The sequence below is a fragment of the Lagopus muta genome, chromosome 2, assembly GCF_023343835.1.
Source record: "Lagopus muta isolate bLagMut1 chromosome 2, bLagMut1 primary, whole genome shotgun sequence".
Lineage (NCBI taxonomy): Eukaryota > Metazoa > Chordata > Aves > Galliformes > Phasianidae > Lagopus > Lagopus muta.
This window is the reverse complement of record NC_064434.1, coordinates 32900089-32917685: the sequence shown is the minus strand read 5'-3', so window position 1 is coordinate 32917685 and position 17597 is coordinate 32900089. Positions and strand designations below refer to the sequence as shown.

Below are 17597 nucleotides of genomic sequence, written 5' to 3'. Positions count from 1 at the left end.
TTTAAGAGTTGCAAAGAATTTGGGGTATTTCCTTTCTCTCCTTACAGTTATACATACATACAGTATGAGTGTAGGTCATAGATAAAATAATTCTCTAAGATGTTGTAATGTATGAAGGGCTGAATGTTGCAAAAAATAATATTTAGAAATTGACTATTAAGAAATTACTGTTTTAATTAGTCCCAAGCCTGAGCAACTTTACTACACAAGTATTCTACTGAAAAACTGATTGTAGAAGTCTTTTAATTGGACTTTTCATTTACTAGTAGCTTTAAGCTTGACAGCTGTCAAGTTGGTCTTTCCAAAAAGATGGCTGCTCCTAAAGGAATCCCATTGGATCTCCTATCTTTTCTTCCTTTCTAGAACTGAAGTGTCAAGTACTTATTTTTACTCCTTTACTTTTTGTTTCAGGCATTTTCAATAAATAGGATGATGTGATTGGCTGCTTAAATATGAATTAATGATGATAGAGGATGTTTATATAATGTAGTTTTACATTATATAAGAATCTCTATGGCCAAATCCTCACCTTAGCAAGGAAGCCCATTACTGCAACTGTCTTAACTAGTACCTACCTTTTAGCTTTTTAAAACTTAAGCACCTAGCCTTCTGTTTGGAGACAGCATTTCTAAAGGGAGGTTTAGGTTTATTAGATGCTTTCAGAAGGAGACTGTGTCTCTTAATTTCTCTCTGGCTGTATAACTACCTTAAAGCAGAAACTTAGCTATTGGTTATCAAGGTTATAAGTTTTATCTGCAGGCTAGAGTTTATTATTGTGTTTGGCAGCTTTAAGGGAGTCAGCACCTGGTAGACTTCAGGCTTCTTTTTTATTATTTTTTCCTGGAAAGCTAATTTCAATTAAGTGTTAACATTTTTCCAGTTCTATAAGCAGAATCTGGAATAAGGCTTTTCAAGTCTGAATGGTGAAAGGCTAAAATAAAGTGGAAAAGTTATACTTTCTGTATAGCTTAGTTGGGAGGAACCTGTTAAGAAACTTCTCACTGATCAGAATGACTGCTTTTTGTTTGGCAAAAATTCAAGATCTTGATGCAATTCACAAAGCTCCAGGCTGTGAGGGTAAAGAAAGAGTAATGTAAAGAAATTGGACAGCATTGATCTGCAGCCTAAGGTAATCTTTTTTTTTTCCTTCTTCTTCAACACTTTAAAAAGTATTGCTGAGCAATACCACCTTTATGTTGCTGTAATATGAGGAATGGTACAAGGGAATGAAAAAAAACATTTTTTAGTGTTAGTCCAGGTGTTAGCACTAACTGTATGCAACTGGGAAGAATAATCAGTCTTTAGACCTCCATCTGAACCTTGATAATACCTCTGCTGATGATACATAAAACTACAAAGAGTGAAGTCAGGGATGCATAGTGCCGGAAGGTGACATTAGTCATAATGCTAAAGCTGGGCAGGAATACCAGTTATTCCAGGTTCCATCTGCAGATGGGGCAAGCACAGTTTGAAATGTATTGCAGATCGAGAAAGAAGGAAGGCTGTATACAAAAGTTTTCCTTTGACTCAGTCGACAATACAGAAAGCACAATGAACTGCAGTGGGAAAACAGGCATCTTCAGAAAAGAGCAGTCTCTGAAATGCAAGAAAAGGAGGGTGTCTAATTGCTGTCTCATTAATTCTCATTAGTTCTCTGATGATTTGCAAAGTGAGATTGTGTTTGCAAGTTTTCAACTAGGAGTGGAATCAAGAAATGATGTGTGAGGAGTTTGGGTAAGAACAGACAAAATATGAGAGCAAAAGTAAAACACTTGAAGAAACTAGACAGATAACAAAACATTGTGACAAACCGCATGTAGAAAATTGTTGGAGAACATGCAGTTAAAGCTATTGTCTGTTATTTTGGTAAAGAGGCAGAATTTTTTCCCAATGCAGCAGTTTCTTAGAAAACAGAGATTAAAGCAATTGTAAATGTGTGGACAGTACTCATCAATGCTTTTAAATTCTTATAAAATCACATGTGGTGAGACCACAGAATGGTTATGGGAACTCCAAGCAGAAAGTATTGACTGCTAAGCATAATGGCATATTTATACACGTGCATTTATTCCAGCTATCAGAGGGTGTTCTACAACTTAGAACAATGCTTCAAAAGTTTGGCTTTTAAAATCCTCAGTCACTGTGGGTAACCAAAAAAGGAAGTTAAAAACAAAATAGATGAAGAACACAAGGTGTGGTACTGGCTGTAGCAGACACCTTGGTCCATATAGCAGTCCAGGAGAAGAGGATTTGATTTAGTGGGTTGGATGGTGGTTTTGTTTTGTTGTTGGTTTTTTTTGGTCTCTGTGTTTTGAAACGTGAATCTGAATCTAAATTAAGAATGCATTGTTTCATCCTTTTTTCTTTTTAATGGATACACACTGTGGTATTTTTGTCATGATTTAGCTTTGTTTCAAAGTCTAATATCTGACTTTGAGAGGCTTCGAAAGACATTCTGTGGCGACTTTTTTTTGTTTTTCCTTTGTTTCCTTGTATATATTAAGCTTGGTGCAAGGAAACTTTGCAGTAATTAAAATAACTGCATAATCTCCATTGTTACATTTTTCTTGAGTGAGTAGATCTGTTTTAATTTTACGATGTGATTATTTACAAGGAAGTTATGCCAAATTCTGCTGGATAATCGTTGAAGATTCACCCGTGGGAAAAGCTTCATCACAAACTTGGCAGGAAATACTTGGCCATTGCTTTCTCAGAATTCATCCAAAGAAAGTGCCTTTGACTGAAAGGAGAGTCATGCACCTCTGTTTGGAGAAAGTCCTACAGTTTTTTCTTTCCTTCTTGTAAGGAGTCCAGTCTCTTTGTTAGTGTCTTAGAGTGTCTTAGGAAATAATATATGAAAATATTTCTTTTTCTCTGTTAGGAAATTTTTCAGAGTTCTTCCTCTACCAAGTGAAAACTGGAGTGCTTTAGTAGAAGAGTGGTGTTGTCACCCTAATCCCTTTGCAAGAAGCACTTTACACCCTCAGCATGATGACTGTTTTCTTGGAGAGACTTTTCTCCTGTTGAATTCAAGAAATGAATCATATGTGCCTGAATCTCTCAAGTGCAGCTCAGAGACTGAACATGATCACACTTCTCAGAATGACTCTACCCTGGTAAAGTAGTTTGTTTTAATAATTCTTAGGAGAATGTATTTGAATTTTTTTCCTTGTGAAACACATTTTTATCACTGGCTTATTTAACTTATAAGTATTACAAGGGTGTTTTGAAGGTCAGAGAGGGTTGTTGGCATTCAGCTGCATTGAAGCCAGACAATACACGCACCATGTCATGACACTGACCTGGGTATGAACCATTTAACAATGTAGTTCTGGAACCAAGTGTTCCCTTTTCCCCCCCAAAAAATATCCTCAGTGGAGAACATCAACATTTATTCAGATTGTAACTGTGACTGGTTAGGTGTTTTACAAGGGACAGTGAAACAAAGCAAAAGGAGAAAACTAGAGTAGCAGTGCTTTTCTGCTCCAAATATGACTGGATGCATAACTATAAATATGATCAAAGGAAAGTGTAGGTTTTGTTTTGTTTTATTTTTTAGTAAGATTTAAAACGATCAGAAAGTGTTTCAGGTATAGCTCCCTTATGCTGGCAGAATGAAAGAAGAATGTTGAGCTTATTTGAGGGCTCTTTGTCTGGTAAAAAGGATCTGCCACTCCAGACTGTAACTGCTGAAGGTGACTTTTGTAAAGTGTTCCAGGAGGAGATATCCATCAGCTGAGCCTGAAGGAATAGGGCTACCATTTAGCTTAGAAACATCAAAATTTGTTGTTGCTCAGGAAAAAAAAGTGTTTATAGGCTGATACTGTTGTTTCAGTAGTGAGTTGAGGAAATAAAATAGATTGCTTTACTCGTCTTGGAAATCCAGCACTCATAAAAGTTTAAGCAATAATTACTTCTGCCACCAAAAGAGCATCAAGTAATTTAGCTTGCGTTTCCATAAAATCTTTTCTGTTAATGTACAGCTTGTCTGTATTTGTGTTAAGACTTATCCTGCAGATCAGTCCCATACTGTGTATTAAACCTAATAGTTTAAAGTTCTTCAGCAATTTTGGAAACTGTTACTGCCTTATGTGCCTGTAACAGCTGATATGCGGATTCCCTGCAGCAAATTCTTCATCTATTGAAAGTAACATCAGAGGCCCTGATTCTTATATAGTGCTGCTGTTTACCATCATAAGGGATTTGTATTATCTCCTTTTTAAATCGACAGGATTCCAGCAGGTCAGTTGCCAATGGTGTGATGCATCCTAGTGAGCCATCTGTTTTGAGAACAGTTCTGTCCTCCTGTCTGTATCTGCAAGTCCTGAAGCTATGGTCTCACTAGTTTCTTGTTCCGTTGTTCTTTGAAAAACAAAATCTGGGGAAGGGAATATAAGAATTGGTATCCTGAAAGGATTTCAGCATGAGAGAAGCAGATTAATCTGGATTAGCTCTTGAGTTGACAACTGAAGTTATGTATTCTAAGTATTAAGAAGGCAGATAAGTAGAAGATTTTGAATTTCCAAGAGGACAATGCCTTCTGTCAGAGGTCTCCAAAATTAATTATCTCACATCTCAGTAGTTTCAAAAGGGATCATGGAACAATGGGAACAAAGATGGGAAGAGGCAGTGTCTATGGAATTCATACTGCAGCCCAGAGAAGGAGGAGCAGTCTGCCCAGCATACTTTTAAAATCAATCAAAGAAACGTTTGACAGGGAAATGCTGCCTTTGAGGCAGAAACATAATAAAAAAGATACGGGACAGAAATGTTACTGAGATATGGGTCACCAGAATAATAACAGAACTTTGAATGAGAGAGGAGGCTATTTTCTGTCAGAAACTTATAATACTAATTTAGTGCGATGAATCTTCGGATTGGCTTTCTTGTTTAGAACTTGAGAATTCTTTCCTTGTTTGTGTCAAATCCCTCTTTCTACATCTTTCAGGCTTACACTGAATTCCAATTTCCCTGTTTTCGTATTTCTATCATCGCTCAGTTGCCAAGGAAATGAGCAGAAAACTATAAGATCAAGCAGAAGCTGGATTAATAAGGGAAAAAGTCCTCATACTGAAACAGAAAATTCTTCCATAATATGAGAGGAATAGAAACAAGATAGATTGCTATTGGCATAAATGTTCTCATTTTGGAGAATACCACTGCAATTTGTCTCAGTATGAAAGTTCTTTTTTAATTGCATTGCAGTTCTTTGGAAAGTGTTTGTGTATGACCAAAATAGTGGCAGGAATATACTAGATATGCTTGAACAATCTTTTCCTGCCTCCTGTGGGACCAAGACAACATCCTTCCATCGCAAACATATTTCTCACATCTATTAGTCTTCCAGTGTAACACAGTATTTAAATGTCACATGGTTCTGCAGCATCCTAATAGTATCTCTTGGGGAAAATATTTTTTCCCTGTTGCCATATCAGGGATCTTTAGGAATAGAAGCTGAAAATACTGGGCTGGTGATCCACCTCCATCTGCCGGTTGCTAGCAGCTGCAAGTTATCAAATAGATATATTGATTTAATTAGCCTAGCTAAAGGTATTGCTTTTTCTGCTGAAGTGTGATATGGTGAGTTAGTGGTGCTTTATAGGTACAGTACTGCACAGTTCTCAGCTAGTACCTGTAACCATAGTCAGGAAAAAACATCTGAGTTGTAGCTTTCAAGGAAGTGCTGCTATATACAGTTACTGTGCAGTTTTTGTATCATCCTCAATAGAGAGGGCAGAGGATTAGGACTTTATCATCATGAGTTCAGAGGATTAGGACTTTATCATCATGAGTTCAGATCCTGTGGGCCACTTCCTTGTTTTTGGGAAGCTGGAACAGTCCTTTCTGTTCATTTTAGTATTTGCATAGTACAGATCAGAGAACTCTTGCCAGACATTCCCAGCATCAAATCCTTCATTTCTGTTTGAGCTGTAGCATGACTTTGAGAAAGATGTCAAGTACTGATTTAATAGTCAAATGAAGGCAACTTTATCATTCTTTCGTAAACTATTTCAGTTGTTAATCAACCTGAATCTTTGCTGCCTACTTATTAAATTAAACACAGTAAGAATTGTAACTCTGTATCTCTTTTCCTGTCAATTTATTTTCTGGAAAATATTTTTGTAAGTTTTCCAATTATTTTCAACACTCTCTATAGATGCATTTTATCAGTAATCACGTTACTAATTCTGGAGAATTAAATTCTCTATATTATCCTTGTAGTGGAAATGCTAAGTCATGTCCTGAAGCAGTGATTGAGCACCTGCTAGGAAGGCAGGGTCAACCCAGGGGTGCTCAGGTGCATGCAATGCACCTGAATGACCATAAGGGGTGGAGCCAGGATCCACCTGTTCCCAGACCTCATGTAAGGGCTGGCAGTGGAAATGAGGTAATCTTGCTGGAGATCCCTGCCTGCCTGAGGTCTTCTAAAGGTAAGCAGTTTTTTTTTTTCTTTGTTTCTCTATCCCGTGCCTGCTGCGTTTGGGTTGTCCTCATTTGCTGCATAGGATGTTGCTGCCCTGCCGTTGTTGCTGTGCTTTCCACCGCATTATAACATTATAATCCTTATCAACAATTCAATTGTTTATACATTCAGAAATCATTTTTTCTCTTTTTTCTGTAGCATTTCATTAGTAATTCATGTTTAGCTAGCTACTATCATCTAAATTCTTTTAATTTTTGCTGTCATCTGCTGTTTGAGCACGTGCTTTGGAGTAAGTGTAACTTAATGGTCCAGACTGGTGCTTGTAATTCATTTGTCTCCCATGTGTAAGTTTCCCTGTCATTGCAGTAAGAGGTACCTACTAAAAAATTGGCCCAATGTGTGTATTTTACTCCTTCATCACCTCTTCCATGACCTCTGAATCAGAATGAGTCAAATAATAATGTATTATTTAATGGTGACAAGGATAATTAGGCTTGGATATCTTCATAATCTGGAAGCACATCATCTAGGTTCTGCAGACAATCTGTAACAGACATACCTCAGCATTTTCCTTCGGAAGATGAAAAGCGTACCTGAGACTATACTGAGACAATAGGATTTGTTTTATTCAACTTTTTTTTTTTTTTTTTAATTCTGTAATGTGGTAGGCCACAAGTTACCAATTTGTGATCTGGATACTAGTCTGTGAGAACTGCCTTGCATCACACATTTTAAAATTTGAGGACTATGGTGGTGGCAATGAACATAAACCATGTTCTCTCCAGTTGGAATGTATGGGAACTGTAGGCATCTCTTAGGCTGCAGAAAAAGAGAAATGCAGAGTGGAAATACTCTAATTTAATTTGCTCTAAATTTAGACAGTCTTATGTAGGCAAATCCTGCAGTAGGATTTCTTAAGTTAGTTGTGACTTGTTTGGACTTTACCAAGCCTGTAAGGCAGTAGTTGTTCAACTGCACATTGGTATTTTTATGCACTGTGTATTGAGTTAACAATTATGAAAGTATTTGTACAAAGACAATTTAGAGGTCTTCTCATGAGATTCCAGAATTTTTAGTTGCGGAAAGGTTTTTTTTAACTCAGGAGCATCTGTGTTTGCCTACACATCTCACTTCCAGATCAGAGTTGTACTGTGCTACAGCCAGGCTGATAATCTCACATAGAACAAATTCTGGAGTTTGTGTTAATGTAGGAGTTGTGCTTGCTTGTATCCATCTACTGATAATGAGTTTAAATGTGAAGACTGGAATTACTAGAATAGAGCTGTATCCACACCACCTTTCTGAAATACCATAATACATTGTGTTCTGTAGTTCTTTCCTAGTAATTCTACATACTCTATAGACCTTTTCTACTTTGCTGAACATTAAACATAAACATTAAACATAAATGTTCATTCCTACAATCCTGTCCACAGTGGTTAAAACTTTCTACTGAGTGATGGTAGTGTGTGGGAGCTGTTGAGTCACAGCCTGAACCACTGAAAGATTGCCTGGGGAAAGGACCCTGTCAGCCCTGGGAGCACAGGTGAAGGCAACTCAGTTGTGTGACTGGAAGGGGTGGAGCATGGTTGCACCTCTCTTATAAACCCCCCCCCCCCCCATTTAAGGGCTGACTGCTCTGGGGAAGGATCTCTGGTTGGAGATCCCTCCTTTGTGGATTTTTTCCCCGTGAGCCTAGATCCTCAGAGATGGGTGAGCATTCCTTTCATGTTCGTCTCTTTTGCTATTCCATTTCTGTATTGTCTTTCCACTGCGCTAATCTTTCTGACTGTAACAGGTAGTCATTTTACAGTGTAATATTATTTATATGTAATTAGGAATAGTTCTTGTGTGCATTATTTTTCCCTTATCAAAACTGAATTTACCTCATCACTTTATCATGCAGTCACTGAATATTATGAGATTCTCTTGTTATCTGTTATCATAGTTGTCCTATGTGATTGGTTATACTGCCAGATTTAAAAATTGTTATGAAACTTGAAAGCATGTCGAAGTGTAGAAGACTGAAGTAGTAAATGCACATCTTTGTGTATGTGAATATAAAGGGAACAGACTAAAGTACAAAGTTCACTATATCCTACTGGGAGTATGTTAAAATTATAGAGTTCTTTTTCAGAATAACAGAGCAGCATCTAAATGATGTTTCTTTGTCCTACAGAAATCAAAGGAAAATACCAGAGTAATTTGTGAGCGCTGCAAGACAACACTGGGAGAAACAGTATCATCAGGTATTGTGTGTGCAATCTTAACTGTACTTGCCTGCATCAGCTAATGAGCATCAGAGGTTAAAAACTCCAGAGGAATGTTGTTTATCAGAAAAAATGTAATGCTGGAGCCAGTGTGTTTGTGGCATTCCCTTCTGGAATTGCTCTCTCTGTGAGACCTTGAGCTAGTGACTTACGCAGGGACGTTCCTTGTTTTGGTTTTTGAGGCATATTTGATTAATTCTAAAGCTTTGAAAGATGGAAAGCATGGTTCCAGTTTAGTAGGAATCGCAGTCAAACAGGAGATCTGAAAAATTGCAGATCGTTTCTTTGTTGTCAGTCATACAGAATGATGGAAAGGTTAATTCTTAACTTGTCTTAAGCTTCTAGTGCTTTGTGAACTGTTATTGCTAACAGCAAGCCTGGTTTCATGGAAAGGAAGTCTCTCATCATTTGATGATGAAATTGTGAGATTCTTGGTTTTCTAAAAGCTGTTGTGACATTGAGTATTTAAAGCTTACCTGATGTATTCAGAAGATGTTCTTCAAAGTGCCATTTTTAACAGAGAGATAAGCAATGATAAGACTGTTTTTAGCAGGATTTTTTTCTTTTGTTCTCTCTCTGCTCTACTGCAGATATGTGAGTCCATCTCAGTTCAGAGAATATAAAAATGTAGCAGGAAATGCAAAGTCTGTTTCAGAAATAAGTTATGAGTAGACAGAAGTTTGAATGATTATTCTGTACGGAGATCTAAAAATTACAAGCGCTAAGAAAAGTATTTTTTAAGGTAAGACGTTTGAAATCCTACAAAGCAAGTTGTAAGACTTTGCAAAATCGGGCTAGAAAAGATCCTTACAGATCCTCACAAATTAATGCCCTCATCTAAGCCTTCAGACAACTCTAGCAATGATGTGATCATTGATAGAGGAAGCAGGAAACAGTGTAGGTGTGCAGGGGATTGTTTTGGACTCTATATTTTGGTGGAGTTAGAAAGCTTGTTGGTTGCTTTCAGCATGTTCCATCAGCACTGTAAAAGCTTTATGGAGAATTTGAAGAACAGACACAAATCTGTTCTTTTCCTCATCTCTATTCCCATATATGCTTAGGCTTTTTTTGGTGGGGAAGGGGGAATTCCCACCTTTTATTTTTGCGGGCAAACATCTTCTCAATTCCCAGTACCTTTTACAGCAGTGGAACCTATTCCTTGTTTAAGGTAAGCCTTCTTGGACAGGGCACAGCATGGAGCCGACTAGAATTAGCTCAGAGGTAACATATAATTTCTTAACAGTGAGGATAATTAAATTAACTATAATACTTATCTAGACAAGGTGTGGAGTTGCCAAGCCTTAGAATAGTTAAAACAGGATTAAGTGTCTTACTGAGAATCATAGAATAGATTGGGTTTGAAAGGACCTTAAAGACTCTCTGGTTCTGATTTCCTTGCTGTGAGCAGAGAAGCTTATTTTCATCCAGGTTTTACGGCGTGTCTGGACAGCTGTCAAATGAGGCATTCCATTCTACTCTTGAAATTTATGGAACTGATGAATCTTCACTGTTGCTCATATGTTAAGTCTTATTGGAATTAAGTTCTTTGTATGTGTAACCTTTTCTGCTTGCTATTTGGTTAGGCTGTGTGTGTAGCCTACCCTTGGAGCTTCGATGTGATAGTTCTTTGACATTCTCGATGAAGACTAAATTCTGAACTCAAAACATTTCCATTTGGTGCTAAAAGAATGTCTTAGTGGAGCTTTTTGGAAACACAGTGAAACTTGAGATGTTTCGTATATTAACACAATGTTAGTGCAGTTTTTGGAAAGAGATTCTAACCTACCTCTTTGAGCAAGGAAGAAGATTATTCCCGTGTGTAATGTTACTGGAACTCTTGTGGTTCACTGCAGCATTACTGAGCAGCAGAGGATTCTAAAATACCATGTAAGCTATGCTGATCTCAGTAATTTAGGAAAGGGCTTTTTTTTTTTTACTATGTCTTACAGGTTTGTCTTGATAGCAGTGCGTAGTGGACAGGAGTTAATTGACACCAGCAAACATCAATATGTAAGACATTTCAGTCCAGGTGTTTGGGTTCTTGCATACTTTGTTTCAAGGTGATTGTTCCTACTGTTAAGCAGGGATCAATGTGAATGGTAAACTGCTAGAATGCTGCTCTGAAATAATTACACGATCAGCAATGTTTTCTTTTATCAGATAGTTCTCCCACAGACTCAAGCATGAACTTGATCACATGCTGCACATCTTAATTGACTGCGGAACAAGAAACTAATTATAGTGTAATTAAATACAAAAAAAAGTCTTCGTTATTTAAAGGTGTTTTTCATTTTAGATACTGTTAAATACTATGTGACTGAGGTGATTGTTTGGCCATCTGAGGAAAGCTTCAGCACAATACCAAGGTAAAAAAAAAAAAAAAAAAAAAAATCAGATAAGTTGCTTAGTTTTTTATATTCTGGAAAGGATGCTAGCAACCTAGTAACATTTAATATTGAAAATTTTAAGTATAACAAAGTGCTACATTTTAAAGGTAATGTACTCTGTATTTACTCATGCACAATTTTGTGTCTATAATAAGGAGATTACAATTTATTGCAGTATTTCACTGTTCAGCCAATAAACAAAAATAAAATACTTATTTGAATTATGTAAGTTTTCATGGCATTTGGTGACTAACTATTGAAATTGAAGATAGTTGTGTAGAGTGAAGTAAGCTTGTAATGTTTCATTGGAAGTTGGGCTTTTAGATTTTCAAGTAATTCAATTTGTAGCTAAGATGGCACAGAACGTCATTCAATTATCTTGTATTATATACTTTCTAGTAGTCATTGGTCTTTCTATTTGTGAATTATATTTTAAGTATGTACACTTTTCTGAACTTTGTGTTTTTGTGTATAAAGTATAAGGAAAAACGTTTATTCATTATTTGATGTTTGGTGTTGGTTAAAGTAAGGGATATGGAGCAATATAGATGCTGATCTGTTAAATAGTTCCTGTTGCAGGAGATAGAAGGTGATTTTGGCGGAGGCAAAGATAAAGAAACTCAATTTCTTTGTAAAAATGGATAGTAAGATTGTAGTGGAATTCATAGTATGAAGTTGCTCATACTTGCACTGCGTTGATATGAATGATCCTACCTGTGTAGTTGCTATTAAAATGTATGATGCGTTTAATTCTTTAGCAGGTCTCAATTCATACAGAGTATGGTTGCTCAGTGTCTTGTGGAATTGTCCTCTGCTAAAAGCACATTTAGATTCACCATAAAAGGTGACAATGGAAGGATCTATATTCTGGTAAGTTTTTTATCTTGAAAAAAGCTTGCTAGGTAAAGCAAAAGCTGTGTCTGTAAGCAAGGCAAAAAAGGGAATCCATTTAGTACTTTCAATCAGCATGCCGGTATTCAGCCAGTTCTAGGAAAGCAGGGCTCCTCGTATGTAGCAGTTTCTTGGGAATATAAACACCATCACTCCCAGGGGCATTTTCATGCCTCCTTTCCCCTGGCTTTTGTTCCTGTGCATGATGCCCTGTGGCCAGTTCAGATCAGCTGTCTTGGCTGCGTCCCCCTCACAGCACTTTGTGCATCCCAGCCTCCTTGCTACTAAGGCAACATGGGAAGAAGATACGTCCTTGGTTCTGTGTAGGCATTGCTCAGCAGCAATGAAAACATCAGAGTGATACTGCCTCTGCTTTTGTCCTAAATCCAGAACATAGCGTTGTACCCGCTACTATGGAAATAATTAACCCCGTCCCAGTCAAAACCGGAACATGGAAATAACAAGAATTTCTACTCAGAAAATATGGAAAGCTTAGATCTTGGCTTTGTAAAATAATCTCATATTTCTGTTCCAGTGTTTCCTATCTTTAATCACTACAAGTTCATCAAATTATGTAGTATCTTTCACAAATGCTTTCTTAGTTCAGGAGAAATTATTCATGTAGTCAATATATTGCATTAGAAAATGAAACGCAGACAATAGTAAAATTTCCAATTGTACTTGATGATTTAATGCTGTTAAGCCTGCCTATTTAGACAGTAACATCTAAATTCTTCAAAGTTTTAAGGTGAATTGGGATTTGAGCCTGGAGTTTAATAATAGAGGCCAGCTTAGCATTTTAATGCTCATTATTAATCAGTATGAGGTTGAGTTAACATAGGAACCAGCTTCTAATTGTAATCCCTTCCTTTTTATTTTTTTTATTTTGTGTGTGTGCGTGTGTGTGTTGAACATCAAAACGCCTTGTTCATTTCCATGGTGATACTCTGGGAACAGTACATGCACCGACAGGTGTTCCAGAGGTACAGTTTAAGTCTTGAGACTCAGAGACCTTGTGGATACAAGTGTATGTAAGCAGAGTTTATACTACTGTTTGCAAATAAATAAATAAAAAAAAGTAACTGCTTAGGGCTGTAAGTGCACAGACAAGTGGTCTCATCGATGTATAGTGGGCCAGCTGTTCCACTTGTTTGTATTGAAAATGAACCTGTCAAAGATTTCCATGTGTAATGTTTGCGTTTATGTAACTGAATGTATGCAGCCTAGGCTGTGTATTTAATAATTAAGGTTGAGGTCCTTCAGAAGTCTTCTTTTGAAATGTTTATTGTCTCTGTATATCACTTAACATTACACAGTTACATTATCTATGGAGAGCATAACTTGAGTTTCTGTAAATTGGTGATAACCAAGTTTTTGAAAGCTCTGTACTTAAGGATTTTTAAGACTGAGAGTAAATAAAACTGTGATAGAAGACTAAAATGTGGCTCAGACAAATCTTTACTTATCCTGTCTGTGTCATCTCCTAGATGGGCTTCACCTAATATAACTCCAAAAGCTTCACCTGTGAAAATTTTATGGTAGGGTCCTGAGTAGTCCAGTCTTAACTAAGTTGTTCTTTGGAGTAGGATTAGGTAAGTTAGCTCATATTTTAGCATTGAGTGGGAAGGGAGTAGGAAGGTAACCCAAGAAAAGAAATGAGACAAATGGGAGGGACTTGTCAGTCAGATACTGATTCTTTGATTGTGTTTTTGAGAGCTTGAGCAGAATGAGTTCGCATTTGTCAAGCTAGAGAAGGGGATGTTGCAGCAATCAAGATGTGACGACTACCTTGTTGAGACTTAGTTAACCATCTCTTTTAGAGAGTTGTATTCTCTGTGAGGTATGAAAAAGACCAAATTTAATCCATTTAGTTTAAATGCGAGGGCAGAGGTGTTGTAATGGAGTGTATGTACAGTACGAACCCACGTGATACCAAAAGTATTGGTAATGTCTGCAATAGCTGGGAGTGAGGAGGAATAGCAGCTGTTTCTAGCCATGTTAAATCAAAGTTTGTGCCTTATTGTTCTCAAAGGGAAGCTGAAGACATAGATTGAGATTTTGGGAAACTCACCGAAAGTAGATCGCTGTATTTTACTTATTTGGATTAAATCCCACCAAGTGTAACAGAGATTTGTTGCAGCTCTTTTCCTGACAATATCTTTGAAACTTACTGGCAGGATGATTTAAAAAGGAAAAAGCCACATGAAAATACTTTCTCCCGAAGCTGCCATATGAGGAAAGGTCATCAATCTGCATTATGAATAAATTCTAAACTTTATCTATCGATCTTTGTTTGAAAGCTCTTTTCTTACTGGAGTTAAAGTCAAAGGAATTTGGTTCAGCATGCACTGTTTTTGTACAAAATAGTAGAAAGATTGTCTGTGGTCAACAGAATGGTTGAAAGCACAGATGAAAATCTGAATGCTGTGCTGGCCACAAATAACATATATAAGCTTCTTTGAGTCACTGCACTCAGCTTAGTGAGCGGTTGTTCATTCACACCAAAAGCAGGATTTGAAAATAAGTCATTTATAGTTGATAGTTGTAGAATATACTTTTTTTTTTTTCCCCTCATAGCGAAGTGTTTATTCTTCCCTTCTGAAGGTGCAGTTGATTGTTTTGCACTGTGGGCTAAATGACTAATGCAGACCTGTGGTGTCACTATTGAGGAAAGGACATTCTTTGAAGAAGTGGTAGGAAGTTGCTGTCAGAAATGGCACATCAGCACTTTTGATAGAAGTACTTTTCACGTAGTTCATGTTGCAAATTAAATGGATTAATTGCTTTCTCTGAAGAAAGTTCCAGGAAAATTCTGACAGATACAACTGTTCCATGGACTAATTGTAAGGATAGTCGCCTTCCAAAAAGCATCCAAAAGGGGCTTCTTAAAAAGGAAGTCTTAATTTCAAAATTAAGAAACGCTGTTTAATTAAAGCTAATTGTGGTGGTAGTGGCCTTTGTGTTTAGGTTGCTTCTCTTCTGTCCCCATTTTCTCCAACATCTTCAACGTGCAACTTAAAAGCACCGTGTGTAACAGCCCGAGCTGTGAGGTATATTTTGCTGTTCAGTTTATGAATGTACTTTGAGTTACCAGAACAAAACTGATAAATAGCCACTTGCTAAGTGTGAAGCTCAGTTGCTGGTCATCATTTAAGTGTGTATGGGAACTACTGAGTCACAGCCTGAACCTCTTTTTGATCACCTGAGGCGAGCCATGAGTCAGCCAGAGGAGCACAGGTGAAGCCTGGCTCCACCCCTCCTAGACCTATTTAAGAGCTGGCTACCAGAGGGGAAGGATCTCTTCTGGAGATCGCCTCTATTGGTGTTTTGCGGTGAGCCCAGCCGAAGGGTAAGCCTCCCATTTTGTTCTCTTTTGTTATCATTGTCCACTTTGCCTAACTCTCTTGATTGTATTGTAACATCTTGATATCCATTGATTATACAATTGTAACATCTTGATATCCATTGATTATGCAATGTGTGTAAGCAAAATTGATTGTTCCCTCTCAGAACTTGTTTATCCATTCATCAGTGAAAATTTCACAAATAAGCATAGAGATATTCTGAGCTTTGATCTCCAAACTGTGATTGTTGCATTCAATTATGACATATACTATGTGTCCTGTTACCAGTGGCTTTTTTTCCTAACTGGGCATGTCGCACATCTGCTACCAGCCTTACCTTAGACCATGTTAATTGCTGTTTTTCTCATTGTATTTCTTAGATCTATCCAGTCATAAGTAAATGTTTTGTAAAACTTCTTACTTGTTCCCACTTCTAGTGGGCAGCCTTTCAGTTCCCTGCCTGTAGCACGCAGTCATTCAAAATGATGTGCTCTACTAGAGAGAAAGAGATGTTAATAGTGAATGACTGTATTAACTCCTGGTTTTCTTCTCTAGGGACTGTGATATGTAATAGTGAAAATAAAATGTCAGTTTGCTGTTTTTTGACACTTCCTTAGAAACTGTCATGCTGTGTTAGTATCAGCTGTTCGTGGTACATTGGATTTAGGATTAGAGTAGAAGAAGAAATTGATGTCATCCTCAGTAAAATAATTTATTTCTTTATTTATAGATATGGCTTTTAAATTCTGACACATTGCTGGTGGAGTCCTCAGGAAGTTCCTCCTCCCACAGTGTCTTTACACTGTTTGGCGATAATTTCATGGCAAGCTGTGGACCATCAGGGATGTGGAGTGCTGTCAAAGTTCTCTACCAGCCGTGCATTAATAACAGGAATAAAGAGTAAGTATGGCCTTTTTTGACCTCGGATTGTGATTTTTGATTAATTTTGCTTTTCAGGTCAGAAATATTTCTTTGAGGTCCTTTAGACAGTCCAGTAACATCAGAGGTGTATGTTCCTTTTCAGGATTACATGTTTTACTCTTTTTCATTTCGTTATCAAAAGGAAAAAGAATAGTTTGGTTTTCCCTTAGAGAAAATCTAACGGTTAAATTTTTGCAGCGTAATGTTAATATGTGGACAAGAGAGTAATGCTGTTCTTAGAGGCACACGTATGAATGATACAAACAGAGTTATCTCCCTTACATGGGAGAATGATTTACTTTTTCATTTCTTCATTTTTTTCCTTTCTGAACTCACTGTGTACTTTTAGAGCTTGGTCTTTTCTTCAGCTCTGTTGACAGATGCTGGAAAGATTGTGGTGCCATGAATTCCAAGGAGGAGGAGTGAGGTCTATCCATACTGTCTCAGACATGCTGCTCTATAGCTGTAGCTCTGGGCAGCATAACTGAGAGAGGAGGGAAAATTGAAGGAAGGTGAGCATAGGCTGTTGCTTGAATGATGCTTGTGTTTAGCCAGATCCTTCTCTTTGACTTTTTGTCAAATTTCTGTGTTTTATGTGAAAATCCAATCTCATCTGTCAAGATACTTAGAGGACGAATCCTTTCTGTGATTCCCCAGTAAAGAATTTGGGCAATTTTGGTACAGTTGAAATCAAGAGGGCACAGCTGGGTTGCTCATAGTTCAACAGATTTTTATCTGCCTGTTCCAACTTCAGTCTTGACCATTAAAATTATGCTTTGCTTTGTAAGACGTAGAGTTGTGTACAGGACTGGAATGTCTTAACCCAAGCTACCTTTTGCTACCTTTCTAGTGGATCACAATAAATTAGTATTAGAATAATCTCTGTTTATGTGGACAATGTGCTTAGCAGTGCCACTGTTAAGATATACTTCTTGTAGCCTAGAAGAATAGGAATAATGCCATACAGTAAACCTCTGCTTTTTGCGTTACTTGTTTGTGAAGGAGATGTCCTTTTTGGATGATTCAGAAATTCATTGAGACAACAAATTAGCCTGAGTGTAACTGTAACTTGCATTCAAACCAGTGATGGCAGTATCTCAAGCACAAATGAAGCCAAAAGGAAAGGGGAAAGAGAAGAGGTATTGAAGGTGGTTGAGTTGAATGCCATACCAATATTTATGTTTCCAAGTCTGCTAGAGCCCTTAGGAAAAATTTTATTTGAGCAAACATTGAAAAGACATTATGACAAATGTCCTACCTAATGTATTAAAGGCTGTAACTGTTAGAAAGCAAAGGTGTGAGAATATTAAGCAGTGACTCTGATGTTTGCAGGTGATAGAAAATTTTAAGTATATTTCTT

General features: G+C 37.3%; 2 protein-coding genes across 4 annotated transcripts in view; one reads left to right on the top strand and one right to left on the bottom strand.

The window, feature by feature from the left end:
- BCKDHB (branched chain keto acid dehydrogenase E1 subunit beta) overlaps positions 1-17597 on the bottom strand; it is a 1150961-nt gene that overhangs the window by 26226 nt on the left and 1107138 nt on the right. The window lies entirely within an intron of this gene.
- Positions 1-17597, top strand: part of UBE3D (ubiquitin protein ligase E3D) — a 79175-nt gene that overhangs the window by 5087 nt on the left and 56491 nt on the right. The window contains exons 4-9 of one of the 3 annotated variants that reach the window (XM_048934899.1): positions 2882-3116; positions 8604-8673; positions 10991-11060; positions 11840-11951; positions 16047-16216; positions 16606-17058. In XM_048934899.1, coding sequence (XP_048790856.1) covers positions 2882-3116; positions 8604-8673; positions 10991-11060; positions 11840-11951; positions 16047-16216; positions 16606-16663 — 715 coding nt within the window. In that variant the 3' untranslated portion in view covers positions 16664-17058. Of the gene's footprint in view, positions 1-2881; positions 3117-8603; positions 8674-10990; positions 11061-11839; positions 11952-16046; positions 16217-16605; positions 17059-17597 lie in introns of those variants that run through there. The other 2 variants (XM_048934898.1, XM_048934897.1) reach the window with 2 other exon arrangements.